Here is a 14,228-nt window from a genome sequence, read left to right on the forward strand (position 1 = left end):
TATTTTGTGTGATGCAAACCCGGTTAATTTATGGTGTATCAAGGCTGTCTTGATGGGGTTTGAACGAGTGTCGGGTCTATGCATTAATTTCAACAAGAGTAAAATCTATTGTATTAATATTGTTATGGAGGAGGCAGCAACAGCCGCTACTTTTTAACCTTGTGATGTTAGGACAATTCCTTTATCCTTTCTTGGCGTTTCAGTCGGAGCGAATCACTGAAGGTAGGATACGTGGAAGCCGTTGATTTCAAAGCTCTCAAGTAGGTTGTCCTCTTGGCAAGGCAAGCATCTTTTTATGGGAGGTAAAATTACATTATTGAATTCAATTTTGAATAATATTCCGATTTTTGGCTTTCGTTCTTCAAAGCGCCTAAAGTGGTGTGGGAGTAGATTACCAAAATTCAGAGAAAATTCTTGTGGGGTTATAGAGAGGGTAGAAAAGGTATGTGCTGGGTCAGTTGGGACAAGGTGTGTCTGAAAAAATAAGATGGTGGGTTGGGTGTTAAAAATGTGGAAGCTTTTAATCTGGCGCTTATGAGTAAATGGGGGTGGAAGTGCGTGGAAGAGGAGTCGTTGTGGTCGGGTATTATCAATTTCAGGTATGGGGATGCTTTGCATTGCATTCATGGAGACGTTGCGGAGAATAAATTGGCTAAGTTTTCTTTGTGGTGGCGGGATGTGAGGGCATTGTGTAGGAGTAAAATCAAGGATAAGGTGTGGTTTCTTGATTCTGTGTCATTTAAGCTTGGTGATTGTTAAGAAGTGTGGGTTAGGCCTAACTCAACCCTACAAAACCGGCTTGTAGGGTGAGGATTGCCCTCACTTATAAGGACATGTCCAGGCCATATATTGTCCGATGTGGGACTCTTAACACACCCCCTCACGCCCAGGACTAGACAACTGGAGCGTGGAAATAAATGGTGGGTGGCCCGATAGCGGAAACCATAGAAGGTGGCCCACCGGATCTTAAACGAGGCTCTTGATACCATGTTAAGAAGTGTGGTTGGGCCTAACTCAACCCTACAAAACCGGCTTGTAGGGTGAGGATTGCCCTCACTTATAAGGACATGTCCAGGCCATATATTGTCCGATGTGGGACTCTTAACAGTGATGGAAATAGAATTGGCTTTCGGAATCATAATTGGGTTGGCAATTTCACTATTAAATCTGCTCTCCCAAACCTGTTTGCTTGCTGTTCCATAAAAGACGGTACGGTATCGGATTTTGGTTGGTGGGATTTTGGCTCGTGGAAGTGGAATTTCGGGTCCATGGAAGATTCGGTGGTGGATCAGAGTGAGATGCATTGTCTGATGCTGCTGTTGGGAGATTCTGCCCCGGTGCACAATATGGAGGACGTTCTTGTGTGGGGGTTAAATTCTGAGGGGTTTGCAGTTAAAGATGCGTTTCAATGCATCTATGAGGCGTCTTATGGAGACGTTTTTATGGAAGACGATAAGCTGCAGTTTATTCTTGATGTATGGAAGACAAAGGTTCCCGGTAAGATTAAGATTTTCGATTGGCGTTCCATTCTCAATAGCCTTCCGTCTAGGGCTGAATTGTTCCGTCGAGGAATTTTTCATGATGTTGCCTCTGTGTCTTGCTCGGTTTGTTGTCTGCATTGTGAGACCATTTTTCATCTGTTTTATGGGTGTAGCGGTTCTAATTTGGTGTGGGGGGCTGTGTTGGGTTGGCTAGCTGGTGAGGTGGTGGTGGTTGCTCCGGCCGTAATTGATTCAGAGCTTGAAGGGGCTGCTATGGCGTGTGGTCTGTTGGCGAGGTTCATCCGTCTCTCTTTTGTTTTGTTCTTCTGGCTGCTTGTTACTTGGTGTATTTGGAGATTTAGGAACGATGTCGTGTTTAATAATAAGGTTTCGGATGTCGAGGTGATTATGAACACTGTTAAATCTTTGGGGTGGGATTGGTTCTCAATTTTAGCCAATAGAAGCGTTAATTTGAAGAAAAATGTTTGGTTTTCTAAACCGAAGGATTATGTAGGAAAGTAGTTTTCTGTTGTTTCTGTGGATGATTCTTTGGGCTTTTGCTTGTTGTTTTTGTTCTTTTGTATTGGGTTGCACCCCTTGTGCTGTTTAATGCAAAGTTGCTTTTCAAAAAAAAGTATGAAAATGAAATGTCGGAAGCCTTCAACCTGCCTCTGTGACTCAATTGCTATAGGACTCTGTAATTATCTGCAACACAAAAATATGCACAAATAATTAAGGTGAAATAGACCTAACAATCCAATCCTTTATAAGAAATATTGCAAGTTTTAATAGAATGATAAAGTTAGTTCTTCATTTTCATGAAAGATGAAAATAGTGATGAGATTGTTTAGTATTTTTTAGTTCATGCTGAGTTTGACACAGATGAAAAAAAATAGTTGTTTTTCAATTCTTGAATTTTAGAAAAGTTCTGTTTAGATTCATAATAGCAAAGTGACAAATCAAGTTTCCCAGCGTTAGATATTTACGTTCACACATTCGGCATAAAAATCACTGTATTGATTGTTCTTGGTCTCTTTGTATCTCAGTTCTATATTGATTGTTAAAATCTTTACTAAAGAAGCATATTTTTGGAAAATCTACTACAATGACTCTATAATAGGTTCCTGGTTTGGCATATTGTTGATGAAATTAAAACAACTAAAATAACTAACATTAATAAGATAATTACTTGTAAAAGATTTGGCAATCTTGATCAACAATAACAACCATAAACTCGTAAACTAAAACAATTTCATGCAATTACATTTACTCATGCTTAAATAACAGTAATGACTCAAACAATGCTATCAACATTTCCAATAAACAGTAAAGCAAACCATGTTTTTTGTTGCACCGCTATAAATCATAACAAAATATAAATATCAAGAAAATATTGAAGGAAAATATTCCAACACCTAATAATTCTAGTCCGAATAATCTTCATAAGCTTGCACGTCATCACCAGGGAGTGAAAGCAAAGATTCCGTATACACTATCGATAGGGATCCACTTGAAACTGCACTATCCGGAAAGCAACTGTATGAGGAACCCTCTATAGGCTCTCCTTTATCGTTATACCTAAACAATATATTCTCACCATCTGTTCCAATGATATCACCATTTTTTGTAGAGCATATTGGTGAAAACTTATGAGGAGGTAAGATGTGCATAGACAGAACAATAGTCTTACTCCAAGATGAATGATCTTTGTATTCTTTCATCACCCATATTTCAATTCTTTTATTTTCACAATCTAGAGTCCATAAACTAAGAAATTCCCCAAATATCCATAACTCGCAATGATCAAATTTATGCTCTACATCATTTGGAAGAGGTATCTCAAAAAGGGAAGTGAATAACATCGTTATAGAGAGATCCTACTCTATAAACCAGAATGTAAAGCCAACCAATGAATAACATCGTTATAGAGAGATCTTACTCTCGGGTCAATCTTGTCAAGCGTATAAGGGAAGTGAATATTCTCAATTTCCTTCTATTTGTTATCTTTCAATGAGAAATAATTCAAACGTGAAATATCTTCCTCGGCTATCATACATGACAATGAGACCACCAAGTAATCATCTCTTAACTGATCATATCCAAAACCATATAGATGATAAATATAACCTAACTCTAAATTTGTTTCAAATTCATCCGGAGCTAAAGGTATTTGTTTGTGAACTTTGGTGCATGGATTCATTATGAAAAAACTGGAAGAATAATAGAAAAATATAAAGCCTCTGCATGAACTTATAATTTGAATAAGAGAATTAGCTTGAGGATGCAAAAAACCGAACCGTTTAATAGAAGCAATCTCTAAGTCAAGTTGTTCTTCGAAATCTATTGATGTTGTTTGATGTAAATCATTTGATATGAACCAAATTTTACGAGTGTGTGTTGTAAGTTGAAAATGTGATTCAGCAAACATTGGATCAGAAATTAGAGAAAGCCATGGTTTTGAAACACATTTGAAACGAATAAGAGGCTTCACCGGTAAACTTAGAAGGATTTTAGTTATCATTTCTGTGGGCACATAAGATTTCGGTGGTGTTGTTGTCGTCGTCTTTGTCTTTTTCTCATTGTTTTCTGCGCTATTAGCATGAACTTCATGAACCTTCTCATTGTTCTGTCCTGACAACAATGTTAGCTTAGGCATAAAAACTGAAATTGCAAATAAAAGGAACTTGAATTGGCGTGATAATGATGAATGGGTGAAGTTTATATTCTTTAATCCACTTTTTTTTATAGATAACTACCCATTTTATTTCAATTATTTACCTATTCCATTTATTTCATTCTCTCATACTCCCTTGTTAGTAACATTGCCTATTAAAAAAAATTATTCCTTTTATTTTACTCTTAATTCCTATTTTTTTCTCTTTTAATTGTTTTCTTTGTTTTTTAATTTTCCTTTAACCCATTTTTTCTAAACATAATTACCCACGTTTTTTTAAAAATAACTATCCATTTAATTTCAATTATTTACCTATTGCACTTATTTGATTTTAAATTAATATTTTTTTCTCTATTATTTATTTCTTTGTTTTTATTTTCCTTTAATCAATATTTTCTAAAGATAACTATCCATTTTATTATTATTATTATTTTTTCTATTTTACATGAATATTTATTTATTATTTATTAAATATTGTTTTAACTTCTTTTATTTATTTTATTATTTTAAAAATTTTCTTTCACCCACTTTTTTATAAAGGTAACTACCCATTTCATTTCAATTATTTAATTATTCCTTTAATTTTATTAATTCCTATTTTTCTCTTTAAATTATTTTCTTTATTTTTAATTTTCCTTTAATCCATGGTTTCAAAACATAACAACCCATGTTTTCAATTTTAATTATATTAATTAATTTCAAAGTAATGGATGCTACCAAAATTTTGATCACTAATTAAAGGTTCAATTTTCTCCTAATTTTTAATAGATCTTTACTAATATTTTAATTCTTTCAAAATTGTAGTTTTTCCTAAAGTTTTCCACTTTTTATTTACTTTTAAAACAAAGATAGTAATTAATTAATTTTTTTTAAAACGTAACAAAAATATGTGTTAAAATAATTAAGTTTTTAAAAATAATTAAGTAATTTTATTTTTATTAAATTTTTTTAAACTCTTTCCTTTTTTCTTCAAATGAAATATTGGGGCCAACTTATTTAAAAATATGATACATTTGTATATTTATTGAAAAAGATAAATATAATAAATATTTTTTTCAATTTTTCAACTCTGAAATACTAAAATATGTGCATGGGTTGCTAAATTCAAAGTAACAATTATAATTTTTTATTTATTAAAAAACCATAATTATAAAAAATTAAAAGTTTTAACTATCTCTTTTTCCTCAAAAAATATGTCAATCTGTAAAATCTTTATGAAAATAAATCAGAATAAATTATTTATAGTCCCTAATGTGAGAATAAAAAAATTAAGCGCACAAAAATCTAAAAATTTAACTGCCTCCTTTCTCCAAAATATAGTCCCCAACAGGTGATAGAAAAAATCAATTGAAAGAAACTTCCTCTTCTAAACCCTAGCGCTGAAATACTCTCATTTGCATATTTCTGCTGCTATCCTTACATCGCGACAAATCAAAGCTTGCTTCTCTCTTTTTCATCCTAAATCAACCACTTGTCTCTTCCCTGCTTCAGATTTATTTTTATATTTCTTGTATAAATTTATGTTGGCAACTATTTTGTGTTTTTAAATTTCAGAAGTTGGATTGTTTTATGTCGTATAGTTAAGTGGCCAATTTCTTATTTTAGATTCTGGAAGAAGAAAACAAAACAAAAACCTTTTCGATTTCTTCAGTTTGTTTTGGTTTATAGATAGATTCAATGTTATTTATTTAAAAGTTTGATTCCTAACTTTGTAGATTCGTTCAAAATTATTTGAATATTTAGAAGTAAACAATTGTTTATAGATAGAAATTTTTTTAATGACATAAAAGTTAATTTATCAGAATTCATGAATAATCATGTGGATGCTATGTCTAAATGAAATCAAGATTGAATGAGAGAATATTTTGAATTCCTATATTACTCTAATTTATATAATATTTATATAATTATAAGTTAGACTTTGTATTTTGGAATTTAAGTAGTGTCATGGTGGAGCTTTAACTTATTGAGTAAAGAATTTGGAAATTTCTAATTTATAAATCATTGTTTGGTTGGACAGTATGCATAACATTGGTAGTTTGGATAGTGAGCAATTTCTAATTTATTGAGGAGAGAATTTTAGTAGTTTCTAATAGTGTCATTCATTAATAAGAAATAAAAGTGACATTCATTACTAAAATAAAAAATATTATTTCAAAATGTTTTTTAAGGACTAACTTAAACTGTGAAATTCATAAATAAGAATTTTTCTGTTTTTTTTTTAATGAAACTTTTTAAATGCTCCTTTCACTTTGATGCTACTTCTTTATCTTCTATTCAATTTTTAGAAATTTTTCAAATAGAACATTTTGGTAGAAATGCACAATAACTGTACAGTTTTATGTTCATTTCAGAGTCAATTTTCAAATTCTTCATATTCATCTTGGAAAATTCTTTGGCCACCTCCCAACTCTCTAGCCCACCTCTGGTGAAAAACTCAAACTACCCCTGACTTCGGAAGTTCATCTCCGAAATGCAAGAAAAAGGTTTTTTCGGAGATGCATCTCCGAAAGCGCCTTTTTTTTTTTGAAAAAATTGACTTATTTCAGAAGTTCATTTCCGAAAACAACATTTTGGAAATGAACTTTCGAATTACTGCGCGTTTTGCAGATTTATCAAAACACTCCCCCTCTCCCATTCATTTACCCTAATTCAAATCAAACACAACCAAAGGAGAAATTTTGTGCAAACACACTTCCAAGGCTGCATCAAAGCTCCAATCACATTGCTATACAACATTCAAAAGCCCTCAAATCACTCAATTTGTAAGTTTTGAATTTGTTAGATCCATTATTCAAATGCATGTTATTTAGGTTTTCAATTGCATAAATGATATATGGACTGATTGTTAGTAGTATTTAGGTTGTTTAGAAGCATTTTGAGTTGTTTTGAAGATTGGTTTAGGGGTCTGCCATGGAAGTTGCAGAAAACTTCATCGCAGGGGTGTTTTGGAAGTTCATTTCCGAAAACACCTCCATCCTAGTTTTCAGAAATGAACTTCCGAATTGTATCAGAAGTTCAAATTTTTAAGTTTTTTCATTTGTCTCGCATATTAATCGATTTCGATTGTTTACAGGAACATGTCAGGCAACCAACCAGCACGCATCAGACAGGGTAGGGAGACCCAGACTGCGTCGGCTAGACGCGAGGGGGCGGCGGCGCAGCTGGCGTCGACCCAGGGACGGGGGCAGGGTCGGGGACGCCGTGTGCGAGTTCCCGTGGGCGAGGGAGAGGGTACATCTGCTTCAGGATCTAGGAGTCGGCTGGCTCAGGCATCTTCTTCCCGCCAGCGAGAGGAGGAGGAGGAGGAGGAGGAGGAGGAGGTGGCGGCAGTGCCCTACCACGAGCCGGAGGGGGTACCGGATGTTGACCCTCCAGCCGGGGAGGATGATGAGCAGGAGGACGGCTATCCGGGAGGGCCCTTTGACACCTCTGTGCTGATTAGCTACCACGATCACGTCACTCGGCGTATTTGGGAGGGAGAGGTATTTTTTAATAATTTAACCGTTTAATTGTCACCATTTTTTATAATTTAACCGTTTAATTGTCACCATTTTTTATAATTTAACCATTTAATTGTCACCATTTTTTATAATTTAACCGTTTATTTGTCGCTTATTTAATATATGTTGCTTATTTGTTTTTTTTGTAACAGGAGCGAGAGCCGTTGAAAATGGTGAACCACGCCCGGAAGATTTTCAGTCTGTTTAAACCAACAGCTGAGTGGTTTAACGACCATGTGCGAGGTTCAGGGCTTAGCGGGCTCTGCATGACGGGGTACACCACCATCAGCACCGGCATGCAGGGGGCATTTGTGGAGCGCTGGCACAAGGAGACATCCTCTTTCCATTTGCCGGTTGGGGAGATGACGATCACCTTGCATGACGTGCAGTGTCTTCTCCACCTGCCGATTAGGGGGCCGCTGTTGACCCACTCCAAGATCCAGAGGGTTGAGGCCATTGAGTGGGTGACGCTCTATTTGGGCATGGAGCACGAGGTTGCTCACTTTGAGTGCTTCACGACATCTGGGCCTCATGTCCGGTTCACCACACTGAGCATTTATTTTGAGCACCACCTGGACGCGGCTGCCGAGGCTGAGGGTGAGGGTGACGAGCTATTCACACATTATCACCGCGACTGCGCTCTTTGGTGCTGATACATGCATGTGGTAGGCGCTGCATGCTTTGTGGACAAGAGTGCCAGGTACGTCGACGTGACCTACCTCCGCTACTTAATGGACCTGGATACCGTTCACCAGTGGAACTAGGGGGCAGCTACTCTAGCATACCTCTACCAGAAGCTGAATGAGGCCTCCAACTGGAGGACGAGGCAGTTGGTCGGATCCTGCACACTACTTACGGTACGTTTTATTTTAACATATTATCGTATTTATTTATTTATTTATGTTTCGTATTTATTTTTAATACATTATCGCGTTTGTGTTTCAGAGCTGGATCATCTCCTACTTCTCCCGCATCCATGGCTTCCGCTACGATCCTGCATATGTGGACGCCATGCCCAGGGCCTCCAGATACGCTCTCCAGAGGGGGAACGATGCCATTTGTACTTGGACCGCACGATGCACGACGACGTCACCTGGAGGCCGTTCGCCGACTACGCTCAGATTGTCCCCTTTGACGGCATTGCTTTATATTCTGGCTGGTTGGCATGCGGGACTACCATCATGGTTCGGTATCTCCCTGAGCGCTGCATGCGTCAGTTCGGACTCGTGCAGTGGATACCCAGGTCACCCTTTGAGGTTGCTCCCGACACAGTGACCCGAGTGCAGCTCACTGCCATATGGGCGGACTGGCAGCAGCATGTGGTACCGCAGGAGTACCGTCTCACTCGGGTCACACAAGACTGGCACAGTGAGGAGGGGTACGTCACATGGTTCTATCGGGTGTCCCATCCTCTGCTGAGACCCGACGTTCCCGGCGCTCCTAGGCCAGCACACGAGGAGATCCTGGAGAACCAGCAGGCCGAGGATGACCACGCCATTGATCTCATGCCGATCTGCCAGCGGATAGAGATGCTTGGGCGGGACGCGTTGGATCGAGGTTTCATTCATCAGGACGGTCCAGATGCAGTCGCCGTGATGGAGATGATCGTAACTGATGCGGGCCGTGCGGCGGGGTACAGGCGGCAGAGGAGGGCCCAGGGTGAGAGGGTTAGGCACACCCAGTAGTGGTCGGGTTTATTTATTTTTTGATTTCGGATTGTATCTTTTTCAAGGAAAACCTACATTATAGAATTTGTCTTAGTTTCTAGATATCTCCAAATTTCACACTGACCATTATTAGAATTTATCTGCATCTCCGACTATGGTAATGTAGAAATAGTTTCAAATAATATTGTATAATTATTGTTAGTTTATAGCTTATAGCGTAATATTTGGTAATCAAATCTACTTTAGTTTGACATAGTTTAGGAGTTCATTATGTATCCATTTCCTTATTTTCAATCTCGGCTACTGGTTGCTTTTAAGCTATTCTTTATTTTTTTTATGCAGTAGCATATAGTGTACACTTGTAGATATTTGAGAGGGCTTTCCATTAATATGAGGATAGTGTGCAAAGAAATATGAACTTTACGTAATAATTGATTCTACAGTTTGAAATCTTTTTTCTATTGACATGGTAGATATTTGGGAGTGCTATCCATTTGCACGAGGATAGTGTGCAAGGAAAATTTTAGAAATTAACTTCGAAGGTAAGATCCCTTAGTTTAATTTTCCCCTTATTGTGATACTATTTGCTTGATATTTCACAACGAATAAAATTTTCTTGATTATATCCTAGAACATGGACATCCGTGTATGTCGTAGTTAGATGTACAATAGGCTAAATCGTCATAAAAAGGGGTACACTCCTGAATTTTTAAAAGGGCTAAAGAAATTTGATTCTTTTGCAATCCAACAACCTGGCATATCAAAAATCAAAATTAGATGCTCATGTTCTATTTGTAGAAACATTAATTTCTTACACTTTGAAGAAGTTAAAGTTCATATTTTCAAGAAAGGATTTACTCCTGATTATTGGTCAGGGACATGTCATGGAGGACATTGTGGTAACTAGCCATTTCTAGTTAATGACATAAGGACTTGAATTAGATGCATTTTCTATCCTTTTATCCCAAAAAAATCATAATTGAGAGTGAAGAGAAAGAAGAAGGAACTCATGAACAAAACTCATTTTCGCAACTATGGTGTACCTTCAACTAAACAGGTCATAACGTTTTACTCGTAACTCCGACTTAAGATATTCTTGAAATTCTGGAATCTATACAAAATTATCTTTAATTTGATGTATATTATGATGAGTAGAAAATTAAATATTATTATATTGAGTCAAAATGAATGATCATTTTTAATGTATTAATTTTTTTCATCTAATTCTACCTTTAAATTAATATTACTTTCATCATTTTCAATACTAGTAAAGGAGTAGAAATATTATTCTTTCTCTTTCATTTATAAATTTTTTTAATGTGTTAAATTGTCAACTGAATCACTTTTTATGGGACAGAGAGAATAATAAGATTCAATTTAGAACTATATTAAAATATCAATCTAAATTTTCCTTTATTTAGAATTGTTTAAAAAAAATTATTTATTCTAGAATATAAAGAAGATATTTAATTTTTTTTTTTTGTTTTAAAATTGACATATAAATTTAATTTTTATTAATTTAAATTTATTTGGGACTTTATCAAATTATGAGTCGGAGATGTGAAATTGCATATTAGTTAGCATTGCTGCCTTCAAATTTTGTACTGGATACGTTTCATCCCATCCTTCCAGAGACGATTGAAGTGGAACCGGATATTTCCTTTGAACCGAGACCAAGCCGCATCTCGGAGCATGCTACTAGATCCGTGAGGAATAAGGAGAAACCTCTTGTGAAAGTTCTATGGGAAGGGTCGTGTCCTGATGAAGCTATGTGGGAAGTCGAGTCATAAATGTGAAACCTTTACCCATATCTATTTTGGTAATTTTTTCGAATTTGAGGGAGAATTCTATTTAAGGGGGGAGAATGTAATACCTCGGTACAATTAATTTCTAATTGACGCTCTAAAGGATCTATTAGGGTGAATGGTAAGTTTATTAGGATTATTTCTCATTAAATGAGACCAATTTACGAAGAGGGGTATTATAGTCCTTATATCACTTATATTAGGGACTTAAGCCTTGTTTGGACACTCACACCTCATTGGATCATTCCCAAAAAATAGATTTGTGAGAGGAAGAAAGAAAACGTGATATAAGGGGAGATAGTAGATAACAACATCAAACATCCATCTTCATCTCTTGCATGCACCAAATCTTTGAGCTCTTCTGAACCTGGGTTTTTTCTCTAATCAAGATGAGTCCATAGTTAGAGACTTTGGGTTTAGGGATTTGCATGGTTGGGAAGGGATTTGTGAGTTGACTCCATGAAACTGCATGTTATATGAACCCTAAGATGATATAATGAGTGCAAACATGTGAATTTGTGATTGCTATTGGATTTTTGATAATTGCATGTCCTTGACCATGCCTCGCGAAGAAGCCACTTTTTCTTCATTGAACTTTCTACCAAGACCTCGCCTGGAGCTCGCCCCGAGCTCACCTAGTGGCGTTTCCCCGACCTCCCGGGCGACCTCTCCTAGCGGCTCGCATCGTCCTCGCCTGGAGAATCTGGCAGGTTGCACAAAAATTATGGTTCTTGTTTCCACCATAAATCAGGAACTGTAGGTTTGTTTGACGAGCGGTTTGAAGCATCAAAAAGCTCTTTTAATACACTATTATGCAGTGAAGTTAAAAAAGCTTCATGCCAAGGATCTTGGGGCATTAATTATGCTAACATACGCGATATGAGGAAATTATCGTACCATGCCTCTGTTATACGTGTAAATAATGTTTTGTACTACAGTGATGAACTATATACAATGATTACTTCTTCATGCCTCTCTTGTTTGTATTTTAATATAATGCATTATGTTGATAAATACGGTAATGTGATCATTTACTCTGTTTGATTTCTGTTTGTTTCGGTTGAACGTTCGAATGTCGTTGAGATGTATGCTTGAATCTAAGTAGGCCTAAGCTACTAGGTGGTAAGGCAACACTATGTGATTGGACATAGTTTCCGATTGACTACCGTTGCGATGTGATTTTGAGGGTCTTATAGAGAGTTTACCACTTGTGGTTCACATCGATGGGTTGGGCATACCTGAGGTAACATTGATATGAGCTTTTGTGGGTCTTATCCCCACTTGCGGCTCACATCAATGTGCTTGGTATGGTGGAGAAGTGATGCCATGTAGGTAATATTGGCATTTTGGTACCGCCTCTGGTGATGCCAAGTAGGCAATATTGCTAGCGCTTTCGCTTGGTGGGCTTATGCACTCATGTAGGCATTTTCGCACTTGTAATACCCATCTGCGTATAGATGATTGACGGGGTCATGACACAACGTAGGAAATCACAACGGTAACTCATCATAGATGAGATTTTGTAGCCAAGTAGGCGTGAATTACTTTTTACTCATCTGACTCATCATATGGTGATCTTATGTGAGTCTCGTGATGCTAGGGACTTGGGACTCACCGAGGGTGTGGATTGTGCAGCCTAGGTAGACAGGAAGATACTATTTCTAGATTCCTCGTACGTGGTTACGGGTCTGAATACTTGATTGTTTTGCATTGGGCACTCAATGAACTCCCAATTGCGATACTACGTGTTGTTGTGTATTTTGTACTTGACTGTGAGGAAGCCCTATATCAATGGTGGATCAGGGTTGATGCATGTACCCTGTAGAACCGAGTGGACTCATAAGATATGGGGACTCACTGAGATTTAGTAATCTCACCTCAATCCTATTATATCTTTTTAGGATGTTCAAGACAGGATAAAGGAAAAGGTAGGATGACCTAGCTTGCTTGAGGATGTCTCTTGGATAGATATCATTGTGATTTGAGCCTTCAGTTTATGCACTCTAGAGATTATGCATTAGTACCTACAGGGTTGTACCTTATGGCCATGATACATTCAAATTTTGTGTATTGTTTTGATAGTTATCCTATTTCGCTTCTTATGTATGAAATTCATGTACCACATAATAATACCATATGCATATTATTCTAAACATATATGTATAAGGTATTACCGAGTCCCCTCTCTGATCCCATGAGCCCCTTTTATGAGCTATAATCGCCCATTGTGAGCTTGGAACAAACCACTAGCCCCCTCTCTGAACTATTAAACATGCTTCTTAACACAACTCAATGATGTAATGCTCATGTACATCAATGCACAACAAAATAAACGCGGTAAGACTCTTCTCTAATGTTAACATAATGCACTGAAAACTCAAGTAATCCCTCTTCTGGATGACCTAACCACAACAAAAAGTAATTATCACCAGTTATCATGTTAACACAGCAACATATACTTATCACCATATATGAATGTTCATCACAACACAATAATCAATAACCAAGGTACTTCCACCATTCATCGATTCTCTCATAAAGTCTGTTGGTATTTGAGGTAGTAGTGATAGTTTAGAATGTAGTAGGATAGTGTAAAGAGCTTTAGTTGATAGTTGAAAGATAGTAGCAAGTAGTGTGTGAGCTCGTATCGGAGCATGGAAACACATAAGTAATCAATTTGTTTAGGAGGAGAGTAATAGTAGAATGAAGCCTTCATTGTTATTGATATTGGACCTTAAAGGCTTAAAGGCTTGAAGATAATTACACATATGTTTGCCTATTTATAGGAGCTTAAGGATGTTTCTAGAATAGAACTATCTAGGCTCTTGTGGTCTTTTCTACATTACATTTACATAGAACTTTCTAGACTATAAGTAAATCTAAGAATCATTGGAACACTCTAGAAACATGTAGCAACTTTAGACTATTCTAGTTTTCTCTAAACATTGTCATGTATTTATGCTAGAATATTCTAGAAATGTGCATCAATTTCAACACTCCTCCTTGATGCATATTTCTAGAACTCCAAGTGTAGTCCATAATTATTCAAATGTGAATTTGAGAAACTATCTCCTCCTCCATTGATACTCTTGTGTAAT

At 36.7% G+C, this 14,228-nt stretch overlaps 3 protein-coding genes across 3 annotated transcripts; 1 reads left to right on the forward strand and 2 right to left on the reverse strand.

The window, feature by feature from the left end:
- The first annotated feature begins 1,268 nt into the window (after window positions 1-1,268).
- LOC131603529 (uncharacterized) lies at window positions 1,269-2,003 on the forward strand. Its single transcript, XM_058875906.1, has one exon. It carries the CDS (start codon window positions 1,269-1,271, stop codon window positions 2,001-2,003), a length of 735 nt encoding a protein of 244 aa, XP_058731889.1.
- Window positions 2,004-2,905: 902 nt separating this feature from the next.
- LOC131603603 (F-box/kelch-repeat protein At3g06240-like) lies at window positions 2,906-3,343 on the reverse strand. Its single transcript, XM_058876022.1, has one exon. The coding sequence runs from the start codon at window positions 3,341-3,343 to the stop codon at window positions 2,906-2,908; it is 438 nt and encodes a 145-aa protein (XP_058732005.1).
- A 131-nt stretch (window positions 3,344-3,474) lies between these two features.
- Window positions 3,475-4,137, reverse strand: LOC131603685 (F-box/kelch-repeat protein At3g23880-like). The gene has a single exon (XM_058876117.1). The coding sequence runs from the start codon at window positions 4,135-4,137 to the stop codon at window positions 3,475-3,477; it is 663 nt and encodes a 220-aa protein (XP_058732100.1).
- Window positions 4,138-14,228: the final 10,091 nt, after the last annotated feature.

The sequence above is a fragment of the Vicia villosa genome, linkage group LG1 (assembly GCF_029867415.1).
Source record: "Vicia villosa cultivar HV-30 ecotype Madison, WI linkage group LG1, Vvil1.0, whole genome shotgun sequence".
Lineage (NCBI taxonomy): Eukaryota > Viridiplantae > Streptophyta > Magnoliopsida > Fabales > Fabaceae > Vicia > Vicia villosa.

Bases quoted from the DNA above. Each gene is read 5' to 3' on its own strand.
- LOC131603529 (XM_058875906.1), top strand. From the start codon at position 1,269: ATGGAAGATTCGGTGGTGGATCAGAGTGAGATGCATTGTCTGATGCTG.
- LOC131603603 (XM_058876022.1), bottom strand. From the start codon at position 3,343: ATGTTATTCACTTCCCTTTTTGAGATACCTCTTCCAAATGATGTAGAG.
- LOC131603685 (XM_058876117.1), bottom strand. From the start codon at position 4,137: ATGCCTAAGCTAACATTGTTGTCAGGACAGAACAATGAGAAGGTTCAT.